This window comes from Centruroides sculpturatus, unplaced genomic scaffold (genome assembly GCF_000671375.1).
Source record: "Centruroides sculpturatus isolate CEXI.00-Female unplaced genomic scaffold, Cexi_2.0 scaffold1564, whole genome shotgun sequence".
NCBI classification, from domain to species: domain Eukaryota; kingdom Metazoa; phylum Arthropoda; class Arachnida; order Scorpiones; family Buthidae; genus Centruroides; species Centruroides sculpturatus.
The window spans coordinates 94,978-107,519 of record NW_019385704.1 but is presented as its reverse complement, the minus strand read 5'-3'; the positions used below and the strand labels follow the sequence as shown (position 1 = coordinate 107,519).

The 12,542-nt window shown below is 31.0% G+C and overlaps 1 protein-coding gene across 2 annotated transcripts in view; it reads left to right on the top strand.

Annotated features, from left to right (window-relative positions):
* The window catches only part of LOC111641357 (F-box only protein 31-like), a 31,747-nt gene extending 19,684 nt beyond the window's left edge, over positions 1-12,063 (top strand). For both annotated transcript variants that reach the window (XM_023387498.1, XM_023387499.1), the window contains one exon: positions 10,792-12,063. In XM_023387498.1, coding sequence (XP_023243266.1) covers positions 10,792-10,951 — 160 coding nt within the window. In that variant the 3' untranslated portion in view covers positions 10,952-12,063. The remainder of the gene's footprint in view (positions 1-10,791) is intronic.
* Positions 12,064-12,542: the final 479 nt, after the last annotated feature.

Here is a 12,542-nt window from a genome sequence, read left to right as displayed (position 1 = left end):
CTGTGTACCAAATTTCAACTTTCAACTCCTAACCGTTTGGCTCATATCCATAATGTATATAGAAGTTTTAATCCTGTCTCTCTCCCCCCGGGGGAGAATTTCGAAAAATCCCTTCTTAGTGTGCGTTTTCGTGACGTACCCTATCTGTGTACCAAATTTCAACTTTCAACTCCTAACCGTTTGGGCTCTGCACTTATTATTATTATCATTATTATTATTATCAACCCGTCTCGATTATATATATAGATTAGGTGTATAAAAAAATATATCTAAGATGTATTAAGAGTTTTGTATTCTTTATTTATTCACCATTTTCATGTCTGAGGTAGTGGAATCTGTGTTGTTTCTTTTTTCACCTGCTTTTGTAAATCCAAATTCTTCCTTGTAATTTGAATTTTCTGTCTGATCTCTTTAGTTTGTTTTACATGTGAATTTCTGAATTGATGTTTGTATGAGCAAGAAGAAGAAATCTTGGAACAAGATTGAAAAAACACAAATATGATCTAAGGCAGATCAGGTGACTACATACTGACTGGGTAGTTATAAAATAAGTATCTTTATTTGTAGCTGTTGGTAGCTTGAAGGAATAACCCAAATGAAACCAAAATTAGTACACTTACTATTTAAGAAGAGGGAAGAAGAATTGAACAAGAAAAAATTGCCTATAGAGGGTGTTACACAGCCTTACGCTTCAGCTGATGATGTAATCAGATGTGTAGCATAGAGATATCTTAGACCTAAGTGCTTTAAAAGATAGCATATTACAACATATGCAGAACATCACTCCTGATATGTTACATTCTGCAGTTGAACACACTGTGCACTGCCTAGAATACTTATATGTATGGTACCATAGTCCAACACAATGGACATATCAGTATTGTGGAACCTGAATCAGATCGTCAACATTATGCAACAGCGTAACCACATTAACTGTGACATTTTTCAATAAATACCAGTATGCCATCAGTTTTTGCACCTTAATTCTTTCTTCTGGTATTATATGCTACATTTCAAACTTTATGATGCTTTCTATCAGCAATTTTTTTTTTTTGTTCTACTCTTCTTTTCCCTTCTTAAATAGTAATTGTACCAATTTTGTTTCATTTGGATTATTCTTTCAAGCTACCGACAGCTCAAAATAGATACATACAAGGTGCGTTCCATAAGTAATGCGACCAAATTCATAAAAAATCGTTTACAGGTAGCTCTCGGTTTACTCCAATTCACAATAATGCCGCTGCACAATTTGCGATTTTGCTGTGTAATTCCCCGATTTTCCCTATTCCACACTGATTTTTGTTTCAGTGTTGACGTATTTACTGAGCCGCAACATTGTACATTCATTAAAACAAAGATTTTTATTGAATATATATATTTTTTCTGTTTAATATTATTGGATATGTATATATTTGCATTAAATTAATATTAAAATACTAAACGTTTAGGTACCCAAGAGTCAAGTTATCAAACTTAATAGTCCAATAAATGGCGTCAGAATCCATAGCGCCATTGAATTTATCCCGTATCAGTTCGTTCAGGAAAACATCTTACAATGCAGTAGCATTTCCGGTGATCACAAACTATCATTAGTGAGACAAATCTACTTCTCGTTGGCCAGATGATATTTATCTCTCCTTAATTTTTCCACTCAAACTGACTTTAAATATTCGCTATGGCGACCGGTTATCGACCAATCAGTGTCTCCGCTCGTCCGTAGCTCTAGGTCGGATTAACTTATCCTTTCGACTATGGAAAGTTTGACGGTTGAACTTTGTGAGTTAGACAATGATTGGGAGCGAAGTGCGAATGTAAAAAGGAACATCGTCGCATCCATTCGACCATATTCCGAAATTCTCGATGAAAGAAAACAAAAATGTAAACAATTAAAGATGGATACTTTTCCGAAAAATGTAAGAGATCCGAAACTAAAATTTTTAATAAAAACATTTAACTTTATTTTATGATAAAATACATTTTAAAAATTAAATTTATTTGTACTTTGTATTATATTGTATTAATAAACAAAATTATTTGCATATTTTTCACTTATGTGGAACCTAACCCTATACCTCAGTGTAAATATGGGTTCGTTTTACACCAATTCGATTTGCGCGCCGGCTTTTATAGGAATGGAACTGCAGCGTAAATCGAGGGCTACCTGTATTGAACATATTTTTACAATTAGTCAAAAATTTTCAAAATAGCACCCTCCTGCATCGATACACTTGTGAAGGTGGTGTTTTCAGGCCTGGAAGGCCTTCTCCAGAATGTCCTGTAGAACTGATGTAACATAAGCCTTGATGTTTTCAATCGTGTCCCAATGTTTCCCTTTCATGTGGGGAAACAAAAGAAAGTTGGCAGGAGCCAGGTCAGGACTGTAAGGTGGCCATGGAACCAATGGGGTGTTGGTCCTGGTCAGGAAATTGTTGACAGTGAAGGTGCTGTGGCTTCGCGCATTGTCGTGATGAAGTTTCCGCATGTCCTTGATGTCACTTCAGCAGCACGTGACTAGGATTTCAGTCTTTTGAACACTTCCAAGTAGAAAGCTGCATTTACAGTGGTCCTGACAGGTACGAATTCGTGGTGGTTAATGCCTCTGACGTCAAAGAAGACAATTCAGGAGGTTGATGGACGTCCACTGCAAGGTTTGTTGGTGACCTCCTCTCAGCCATCCTTGAAAGACTTGTGATTTGGAGAAGCAATCACTCCCAAAGTCCTGCTGAATTAATGTAAAAGTTTCGGTGGCGGACTTCTCAAGTTTAATGCAAAATTTGATAGCGTAATGTTGCTCCACAAAATGATCCATTGCTCTGTGTTACATTAACTCAAAACGGGGTTCATGGGAACAAACATCCTCACATGCCGGCAGCTTGGAGGCAAATGAGACCGGGCGAGTTTTGAAGCTAACACCCACACCACCCAGCACAGCAGGTTAGAACTAGCTACGGCATACCATCGTGTCGTGAAAAAATTTGTTGCATTACTTATGGAACGCACTTTTTATTTTATAACCATCCAGTACATATAACATATATTTAAAAACTTTCAAGCAGAAAACTTCATCTTCCAGGTTGAAGTTTTCTGCTTGAAACTTCTTAAACCATCTTTACACTATGCATTCCAAAACAGCATTGTAATTTTTACATAAATCCTTTACACTTTGGCATCATAATTACATTGTTGCAACTAAAAATTTGTATAAAATCATATTATTAGCTTTCTAAAATTCAAAGAATATTCTGTACAGAGATGAAAATGTATGATGTACTTAAATTTTTACTAATGACTTTCTCTGCTGTGACTGATGATAAAAATGAAGCATGGCTCTATTTATAGTCCACATATGAATCTTCCCATGTAGCTTAATAAAATTTACTTTACAAGTAAACAAGCACTAAAACAATGTATTTTATGTAATTTAGATTTGATTGCATAAAAGATTTTAGAAAAAAAAAACCAAGATAGCTAAAAAATTTATTGCAAAATTTATTTATTAACCACCTTCAAAGTATTTGATCAGATTGAAAATCCTAATATTCAAGTTAACCACAAAAAATAATCTTATTAGAAAAAACTTAAAAGAAATGAATAAAACTCATTACTGTTAATAAATTATTTTATATAGGTGCTTTTAAAGTAACTGATCTTATGTATGTTAATGTTTTCAGCTTCATTATAGCCTTCTTAATCTTTACATGATTTTATATATAATTATTCTCTAAATAACTACACTCAGTTTCATTTGTCATAAATCGAAAAATTGTTTGATCCTGATGAAGGTCAATTAATTAACAGAAAACGTTAGATTACGGTAATAAAATAGACTGCATATTAAAGGTTGGTAAAGTGTAGTTATTTTGGAAGTACAGTTCGAGAAGAGTATGCTCTAGAAATTAATGCTAAAACTTGAAATCATAAAGCTGAAGGTGACTGTAATGAAGCCAAAGACATTTCTCTGATTAACATAATCATAACAGTCTTAAACAATTGTGTGTATCTGTATATACACTCATTAATAAAAAGTTATTATAAAAAGCGTCAAGAAGGTAGAATTAAACTGTTTTTAGTGTGAACTTGATAATCGTACTAGGTGATTGCAATATAATAGCAAAGGACAATTTCCCGTAGAACATTATTACTATTTTAAATGAAGTTTTAGGATCTTTGTTTGCCTGGATACCTACAGTAATAGTTATACTTAGAGGCATACAGAGATTCTGTGACTGATTTGTCTACAGATGTTGCAACTTCTGCTGCAGATATCTTACACTTGCAGATGGCTGAAGGTGGAATCTCATCTTATCTTACAAATGTTCAATGGGTGACAAATCTTCAGACCAGGCAGATCAAGGAAGTGTGGCAATGTGACTAAGACATTTCTGGAAAACCCTAACTGTATACATTTTCTGCTGAAAAATGGATGTTTGCAGCCCTGCCATGAAAGGCAATAGTGATGGTATGAAATTTCTTGATTGTATTGTTGAGTTGTCAATGTCTCTTGCATCACTGCTAGGAGGTTGTCATAAGAAATGGCTTTACAGACCACCATGCTAACAGTAAGGACAATGTTAAGCACTCATCAATGATCCTCTACAATAAACACAATGATCAGTCATTCTCAGACAGAACTGTGATTTGTTGCTAAAGACAATATTCTAACAGTTTATAGTAGTCCATGTTTTTGTCATAGCACCACTGCAAACAAAGCAATTTTGTGGATGCTAATGGCAGGATGCATAATGGTTATAATTAATGCAAATTTGTCTCTGCTAGTTGTCTACTATTGGTACAGCAAGAGAGAATTCTGAAGTAATGCCTCCATTGTCCTCTGGATGGTGAACAAAGATGCTGTTGCAGCTTGTGTCACAATCAAGAGCCTGCCTGCAGGATATGTGATCTGACATATATAATACTCCAACAGTTCTTCACAGTCAGGTCAGAAGGGCTCAGATAGTGTGTATCTGTGAAATGGCTGTCCTGCTTCTTCAGCTTGATGATACTGCCTTTTTGAGACTTCATCTGTGCTTGATGTCTTTGACTGTGTAATACTGGCATGCCTAGCATTTGAAGATATTCAATTAACTATCTTGAAAACTGAATGATACAGGGGGGGGGGAAATAACGTTGCAGACCATCATTGAATTAATAGGAAATGACATTTTGCAGAATTTGGATAGTGCAAACAGATTGCTGGGCTGCATGTGCATACCTATGCTGCTGGGTTGACCTCTTTGAAGATGAGTTGCAATATTGTTAATTTTTCTTAGCTGTCAAATAGCTCAACAAATGATCCACAAAGTCAGATATATGCAGTAAGAAATCATAAAGCATACTGCAGCTTTCCTAGCATTTCATCTGCATTCATCATGTAGCAATAGTATTTTGAAATACTCTTCATTCCTATAGCTTGCTAAGATCTGTTGTTGACACAATACTCTTTAAAGAACTATCTCAGTAATTCTCAATATTTTTTTCATCATGGTACACTTTTAATAATTTAAAAATTTGGCAGCACACATGATTACTTTGGTAAGTACCGCAGGATAACTTGTGACGTCATAACAGTGATTTTTAACCGCAGTTGGTTATTTAGGTCACATTTTCTAAACACCTTGGTAACTTACTGGTAACACCAGTTACAATTTCCAAACACGCTCTAGGAAGATAGAACCAATTAAACTGCTTGTCTGACGTCATTTATGTATGAATATTTGCAGTGGCAACAGACTTCAAAAAGGGTTGTGAATCAGGCACAGTGGTTGAGAATCACTGAACTATCTGATGACTGATTATAACTTGCATCTTGTGATGTTCGAGTTTTATCTTTAAGGGCAGTTTCACATCACAGCCTTCTTTTGCATATGTGAGAGTGTACTGCTCTTGTACAAATGATGACATTGTGCATAGTTTTCAGCCTTCTGTTTGCATTGTTCATTACTGAAATGTCATTTATTACTAATTTGATGATGCTCTGCACCTTTCTCATTTGCTTTTTTTCTATATCTCTTAGTTAGTGTTCCTATCTCCGAAACTATCAAATTTTATTGCTAAAAGGCACTGTTATCAGTCTCATCTGGTAGTGTTTAGTCATTTTATCATACTAATACCTCACTTTCACAGCTTTAAATATCTTTGTTCAAAATTTTTATTTGAATGACTTGGAACTTTACCATACAGTCTATATTTATATAATCAACTTAAATGAAAGATCATAAAAATAAAAAATCTGAAATTATCTGAATCACTATTATTTGACATATTAAATCAAATAATAGTGAATTAAACAGTTATTAAAACTTAATCATTAAAAATTCAAATAAGCTCTAATTTTAAACATATAGAATAAAGCCAGTTATGAATAAGTGTTCATTTCAAGTATATGAATGAAGAATTGGATGATCTCTAATGAAAAAGTTTTCTAATTAGTATGATTATGTATTTTAGTGACTTGTTTAGAAATTAATACTTGATTGGATTGGATAGAAGAAATGAATTGATCATATGTTATAGGACAAGATAGTGTTTGACATTTGAAAACATAAATGCAACTACAGTTATAAGATTTGTAACTATAACAGATGTAAGATTGAATATTGACTAAATTTGAAGAATCAATGAAATTAATTGTTTAATTTGGTTAATACCATCTTACATTAAATATAATTTACAATATTTTGATAATAAAAATAACTTAGATCAATTAAAAGTTTTATTAGAGAAAAGTCAATATAGAAAAAATGGTTTTCAAAATTTTCTATTATTTTAGCAAGATATGGAATGTCACTCATTTTTTTTTTATCAGCTAATGATTGGAATTTCAGTTATTCAATATTGTCTAATAATAATGATTAACCAAATAATTTAATAATTGTGTTTAATAATTTAATTGCACATGAATCAAATAGTTTAGAAAATTCATGATTTCATAGTTGGTATTCAAATAGCAACTTTTTCATTTTTTTTAGTAGTTATATCTATTATCAAGCATCATTTAATATCAAAAGACTATATTTGCATTTGAGACTGAACAACTTCTATTTAATAGTAAAGAATTTTAGAATTCAGAATTTTTTGTGATTCCATAAAGCTCTATGTCCAGACATATATTTTCCATCTGTGTTGAATGTAAGAAGAATTATCATATCAAAGGACTCTCTGACAGAATTTGAGTCAATGTATTTCTGTCAGTTTTTATTCAGTTATTCCACAGAAATGCAATTTTATTTTATAGATTAAATTATATATTTCTTCTAAGTTTATGTCACTTATCTCTCTATTGGGAATTATTCCCTATTACTATTTAATAAAAAATCTGAATTTGAATATTATATTAAATATAATTTGCTTTTAAAAAATTTGTGAAAATTTGTATTCCTTAATGCATTACTAAACAAACTTTTTCTTGTAATTACCTTCACTATGATTCAAATTGTCAAAACCATTTAGTGATAATATTATTTACTACTACTGTTTTTCTATTTTACAGTAATACCTTAGTTTTTGTTGACTTCAGTTATCATTGGTTTTGGTTTTTGTTGATTTTTTTTTTTTTTTTTTTGCGAAAAATTTGTCTGATTTGTCGACGTGACCACATGGTAATTTTGCAAAAAACAAAGGGCGGCCTACTCATTTTCCTGCTCGGTGTGACGATGTTTCTCTTTGTGTGAACATTACCTTGCACGTCTAGCCAAACAATTCCATTGCTTTCCTTTGATTTTAGCTCCATCATGGGACCAAGAAAATATTCCAGAGCCAGCAGCCCTTCGAAGAAGAAGACAAAAAAAAAAAAACAAATGAGTTGAAGAAGGAAATCATTGAAAAATACGAGCGACATTAAGATTGCTGAAACTGGCCACTTTTATATTCATTTTATATTAATTTCTTATTGTTTTTAGCATTAAATAGTATATTTATTCTCTATAAAGTGTGCTTTTGGTACATATTTTGGAGTGTCTAGAACCAATTAATTGGATTTACATTGGTTCGTATGGAAATAATTGCCTCTGTTTTTGTTGTTTCAGATTTCACAGATTATTTTTGGATGGATTATCCACAAAAACTGAATATCACTGTATTTTTTCCTGCTTAGTGTTATTATCTTGTTTATATTATATGAAAATTGTTTATAGAAAATATTAAATTTTTTTAATATATTTTTATAAATTACCAAAATTCTTATTCTTGGCACAACAGATATACTTAGAATTTTAGATTTGGCTTAAGTAAATATTTTGAAGCTGTTTACATAAACAAAAAATTCCTGGAAATTTTTTTCTTCTTCTTAATTACTTCTGATTTATGTACAGTACTTTTAATGTTTTGTATTTTTCTAGAAAGTAATTTGTCATCACTGCATAGGATAGAATCAGAGAATATTTCCATTTTTTAAAATAAATATTAAACTCAGTCCTAAGTCTAACTTATTTTATATATTTGACTAGCAGATGAGTTCAGCATTGCTCAGGCAAAAAGTAACGATAGCAAATATTAAGATTATTAGATTATAGCCAATCTTACCTGTTTTCACTGAGTGCAAGAATTAGGTCCCCCTCTTCTGAGACTAATTAAAGAATTTTTAGATGGGTCTAAAAATATGTTCAATTTCCTGCAAAACTGCAAAAAACCGCATCTAAAATAGTACAGTAGAGGCCAAGTTTTTCAGGATAATCCTTAACTCTCTCCCTCTTATCTGTGGGTGGCGAATTTCGAAAAATCCCTTCTTAGTGTGCATTCTTATGATGTACCTTAATTAAATTAATTGTGTACCAAATTTCAACTTTTAACTCCTAATCGTTTGGGCTCTGTGCTTATTATCAACCATCTTGATTATATATATCAATATATACAGTGATGCCTCGATGCTGCAAACAATGAACTTTCTGTTTAACCATTACATGACTCAAGCAACAGACTGGCTGTGAACAACAGACTTTCTGTTCGGCAGTTATGTGAGGCGAACAGCAGACTTTCTGCGAACAAGTGCGAATGATGTTTTCACTCTTTTGACGTTGCCAATGACAATCTGCTATTTTTATATTATATTAGTATTATTAGAATATATTATTAGTATATCTGAAGTACAGAGCTCCCATTGGGATTCGGCTTGCTCCCTTGTTTATTACGTATATCACCTCAGTGCAGGGTATTTACATTTATTCAAGTGTTGTTCAAATCATCGCTTCTAAAAAACCAGAAAGGTGATTTCAATTGAAACAAAGCAAGAAATCATCAGGAGTGAAAGTTGACAAAAACTTCCTTGTCAAATGGGGAGAGGTTCAAGAGTTTACCAACACTCATTATCCAAACAAAGCTGAGGCCAACAGGATCAATGATCTCTACAATGACACCCTTGCCCGTCATTTCTGACAGGTGTTGAAGAAGAGAGAGAAACAGACCACCTTGGACATGTTTTTCAAGAAGTCAGCTGCCAAAAAAACAAAGGATGGAACAAGAGGAGTTGACCCTGCAAGCCCTGTTAGCCTCTCCTGAATCTGACTCTGATTAAAAAACAATAAAAAGAGACCTGCTGCAATGTGTAAAAAGTCTGTACCTGTATGAATGTGTGAAGAAAGTGTTCCTCCACCTCCTCCTCACAACATCTGACTACCCGGAATAATTGGTGACTGCTCCATTTTCATTTTTTTTATGGTACAGTATGGTTATTTTATTCTGTGGAATGAATTATATGTTTTAACATGTATTTCTATGGGAAAATGCATTTCGTATAACAGACTTTTCACTTAACGGACATGCACGTGGAATGGATGAAGTACGTTACACAAGGCACCACTGTATATATATAATGCTTTTTTTTTGGTTAATGATATTTTTTGTGTTCTGTTCATGCCTTTACTATTCTCCGGTGGTTTAAAAAAATCATCAGACTATCATGTAATTATTTAAAATTTGATAGAATATTTAATTAAAAATCAACATAAACATGTTGATTTACCATTAATAATTAATATGAATATGATACGTTCTTCTAACATTTCTGATGAATAAATCATTAGTGATCAAGTTGTTACTTGTTACATTTTTAATCTAGAATATATTTAATCATTTTACTTTTAGTTGTATTAGTTTTTTTGATATCTTATTTAAATTAATTTTTAAATTTAATCTTTTATTTTGTATCATGTGTTACGGTCAAAGCATCCATGTTCTGGATTTTAGAATTCTGACTAAGTTGACTATTAAAGTTAGCTAAAAATGTTTATTTTAAAAGTATCTACTTGATGTTAAAAATTTATTTGGATAAATTTATCTTTGCATCTTTTGATTTTGATAAATTTCAAATGATGTTATGATTTACTTGTTTAATTGACTTTAATGATCTATTTGTATAGATTATTTTCTTCATAAGATTTTGTATTTTGTTTCATACATTTGAAGATTATTTTCCTGAACTTTAATGGTTATTACTTAAGTATAATTCAGTTTAAAAGTTATCTAAATCTAATGTATGATTTTATATAATAAACACTTTTTTCAGATTTTTTTCTAATTTATGATATTGTATCATTTTATAATGCAGAGAAAAACAGTTAAAATTTGTCATCTCTTTAAGACATACCAATTAATTTTTTTTTTAATTTACATAATCTATACATGTATAAAATTTATATTAAATTTAATTATAAAATTATATTGTAAATACAATGAGTTATATTTGTGACTTAATAAAAAATAATGGAATGTACTATTAACAAGAATAAATTTATTTCATTATATATTTAACATATAAAATGTTTTAAATTATATTTATAATCAAATATATTTTACTAGGTATCATGCTTTGGGGCAAATTGCTGGACAAGGATTTATCAATCCATCCTTTTCTCGTGGACATTGGATCATCTTCAATGAAGATCTTTTTGGATTTCTTTGGTTGGATTTGTTGTCACTGAGCATGTATCATAGAGTGCAAAATCTATGCACAACATAATGTATATAACTTTCTCTATACAGTATATATATATATGTGTATATTCATTTTTTTAAAAGTAATTTTTAAAATACCTTCAATGTACCTGCGAGAAATGTTTTATTGGCATTTTATCGAGTATTCTTTAATGTTGGCCATTTCACTAGATGGGATGTTTATTAAGCTTAATGCAAAATGATGCAAACAAAGAAAGTAGGTGCAATAAAGTTTTTATTAATGCAATAGCTGACAACTGAAAATTTCTTCCCGAGCATAAACAATTTGTAAAATAACTATTGAGTAATTTATAGACACTAGCATTACGACTAATTATCTTCTTGTTTAATGCCAAAGATTACGTAGAAAATTTTATCATTTTTATATACAACGCACAAACATGAAAATGTTTAGACATTTTGTTTTAACTGAATACATCCTTTAAGTTGAAGGAAGCCAGTTTGATTAATATATGCATATGCTTAATTACAGTTATGTAATAACGGGAACTCATTTTATGCATAATTCTGTTTTTATACCAATCCTTATAACAAATGTGCTCAATTTCCAATTGTTTTTTCTAAATACCATCTGGATATTTAAGTTATCCCACTGAAATAAATAGTAACGCTTCCATTTTTTTATTTAATTGTGTAAGCAATCTTGTTTGAATTGTAGCATAGCTATAGATTTCCAAACTATGAAATAGTTTTGATGTGCTGATAATTTTTGGCTTCATAGAAAAATGGAGTGTTGTAATGGAAAAATGCAATTAATTAGAAAAAAATGTGATTTTTTTTTTAATGAACATTTTAATGTTTTTATTTTAAATCATTCTTAGAAAGACTGGAGATTAGTTTTACTTTCAATCTTGTGATAATATTAATATAAAAAAATTATGATTTTTGTTTGTTCCTATAAAAATTTTAGTTGTATTATAAATACCCATATGAAATTTTATTTCTTAAAAATATTGTATTGTGATGTCTTGCAGACTATAAAACGAATCGTTAACGAGAAAAAAAAACTATTGTACTTAACATTGATAACAAACATGTATTGTTTTGTATATAGATGAAAACATTGATGTGTAATTTGAAGTGAATGATAACGAAAATAAATATTTAATATTTGAAGCTTTTTTTAATATTCTGGAGTGTCTTTCAACTAGACATTATCGAAAAACTTGATACATCGAAAAAAATTAGAGGGGGTAATTCAGTAACGTCATCGATGACGCAACGTCTGGCACGACTATTTTGATATCTACCCCTTTCGATCGGAAGTCGATTAGAATTGCATGTCTAGACGCCATTGTTAACCGAACCGTCTCAATATGCTAACCAAACGCAATCCACAAAAAAAAAATTTTTTTTTAAATATCTTGTTGCTCAATAATATTGAATGTATTTCAAAAGAAAACTTTGCAACCTCGTTTAATAAGTTTAAAAGTGATCAATAAGATGATTATCATTAACATTCAAAAAGGTTCTTATAAGATGATTATCATTAATCGAACACGCACTCAAGTTCCAATCGAGTTAGATCTAGTTCTAATTAAAAATCGATCCGAGAAAGTTTCAATTTGCAGCAATCTACACTTAAGCGCATAAAA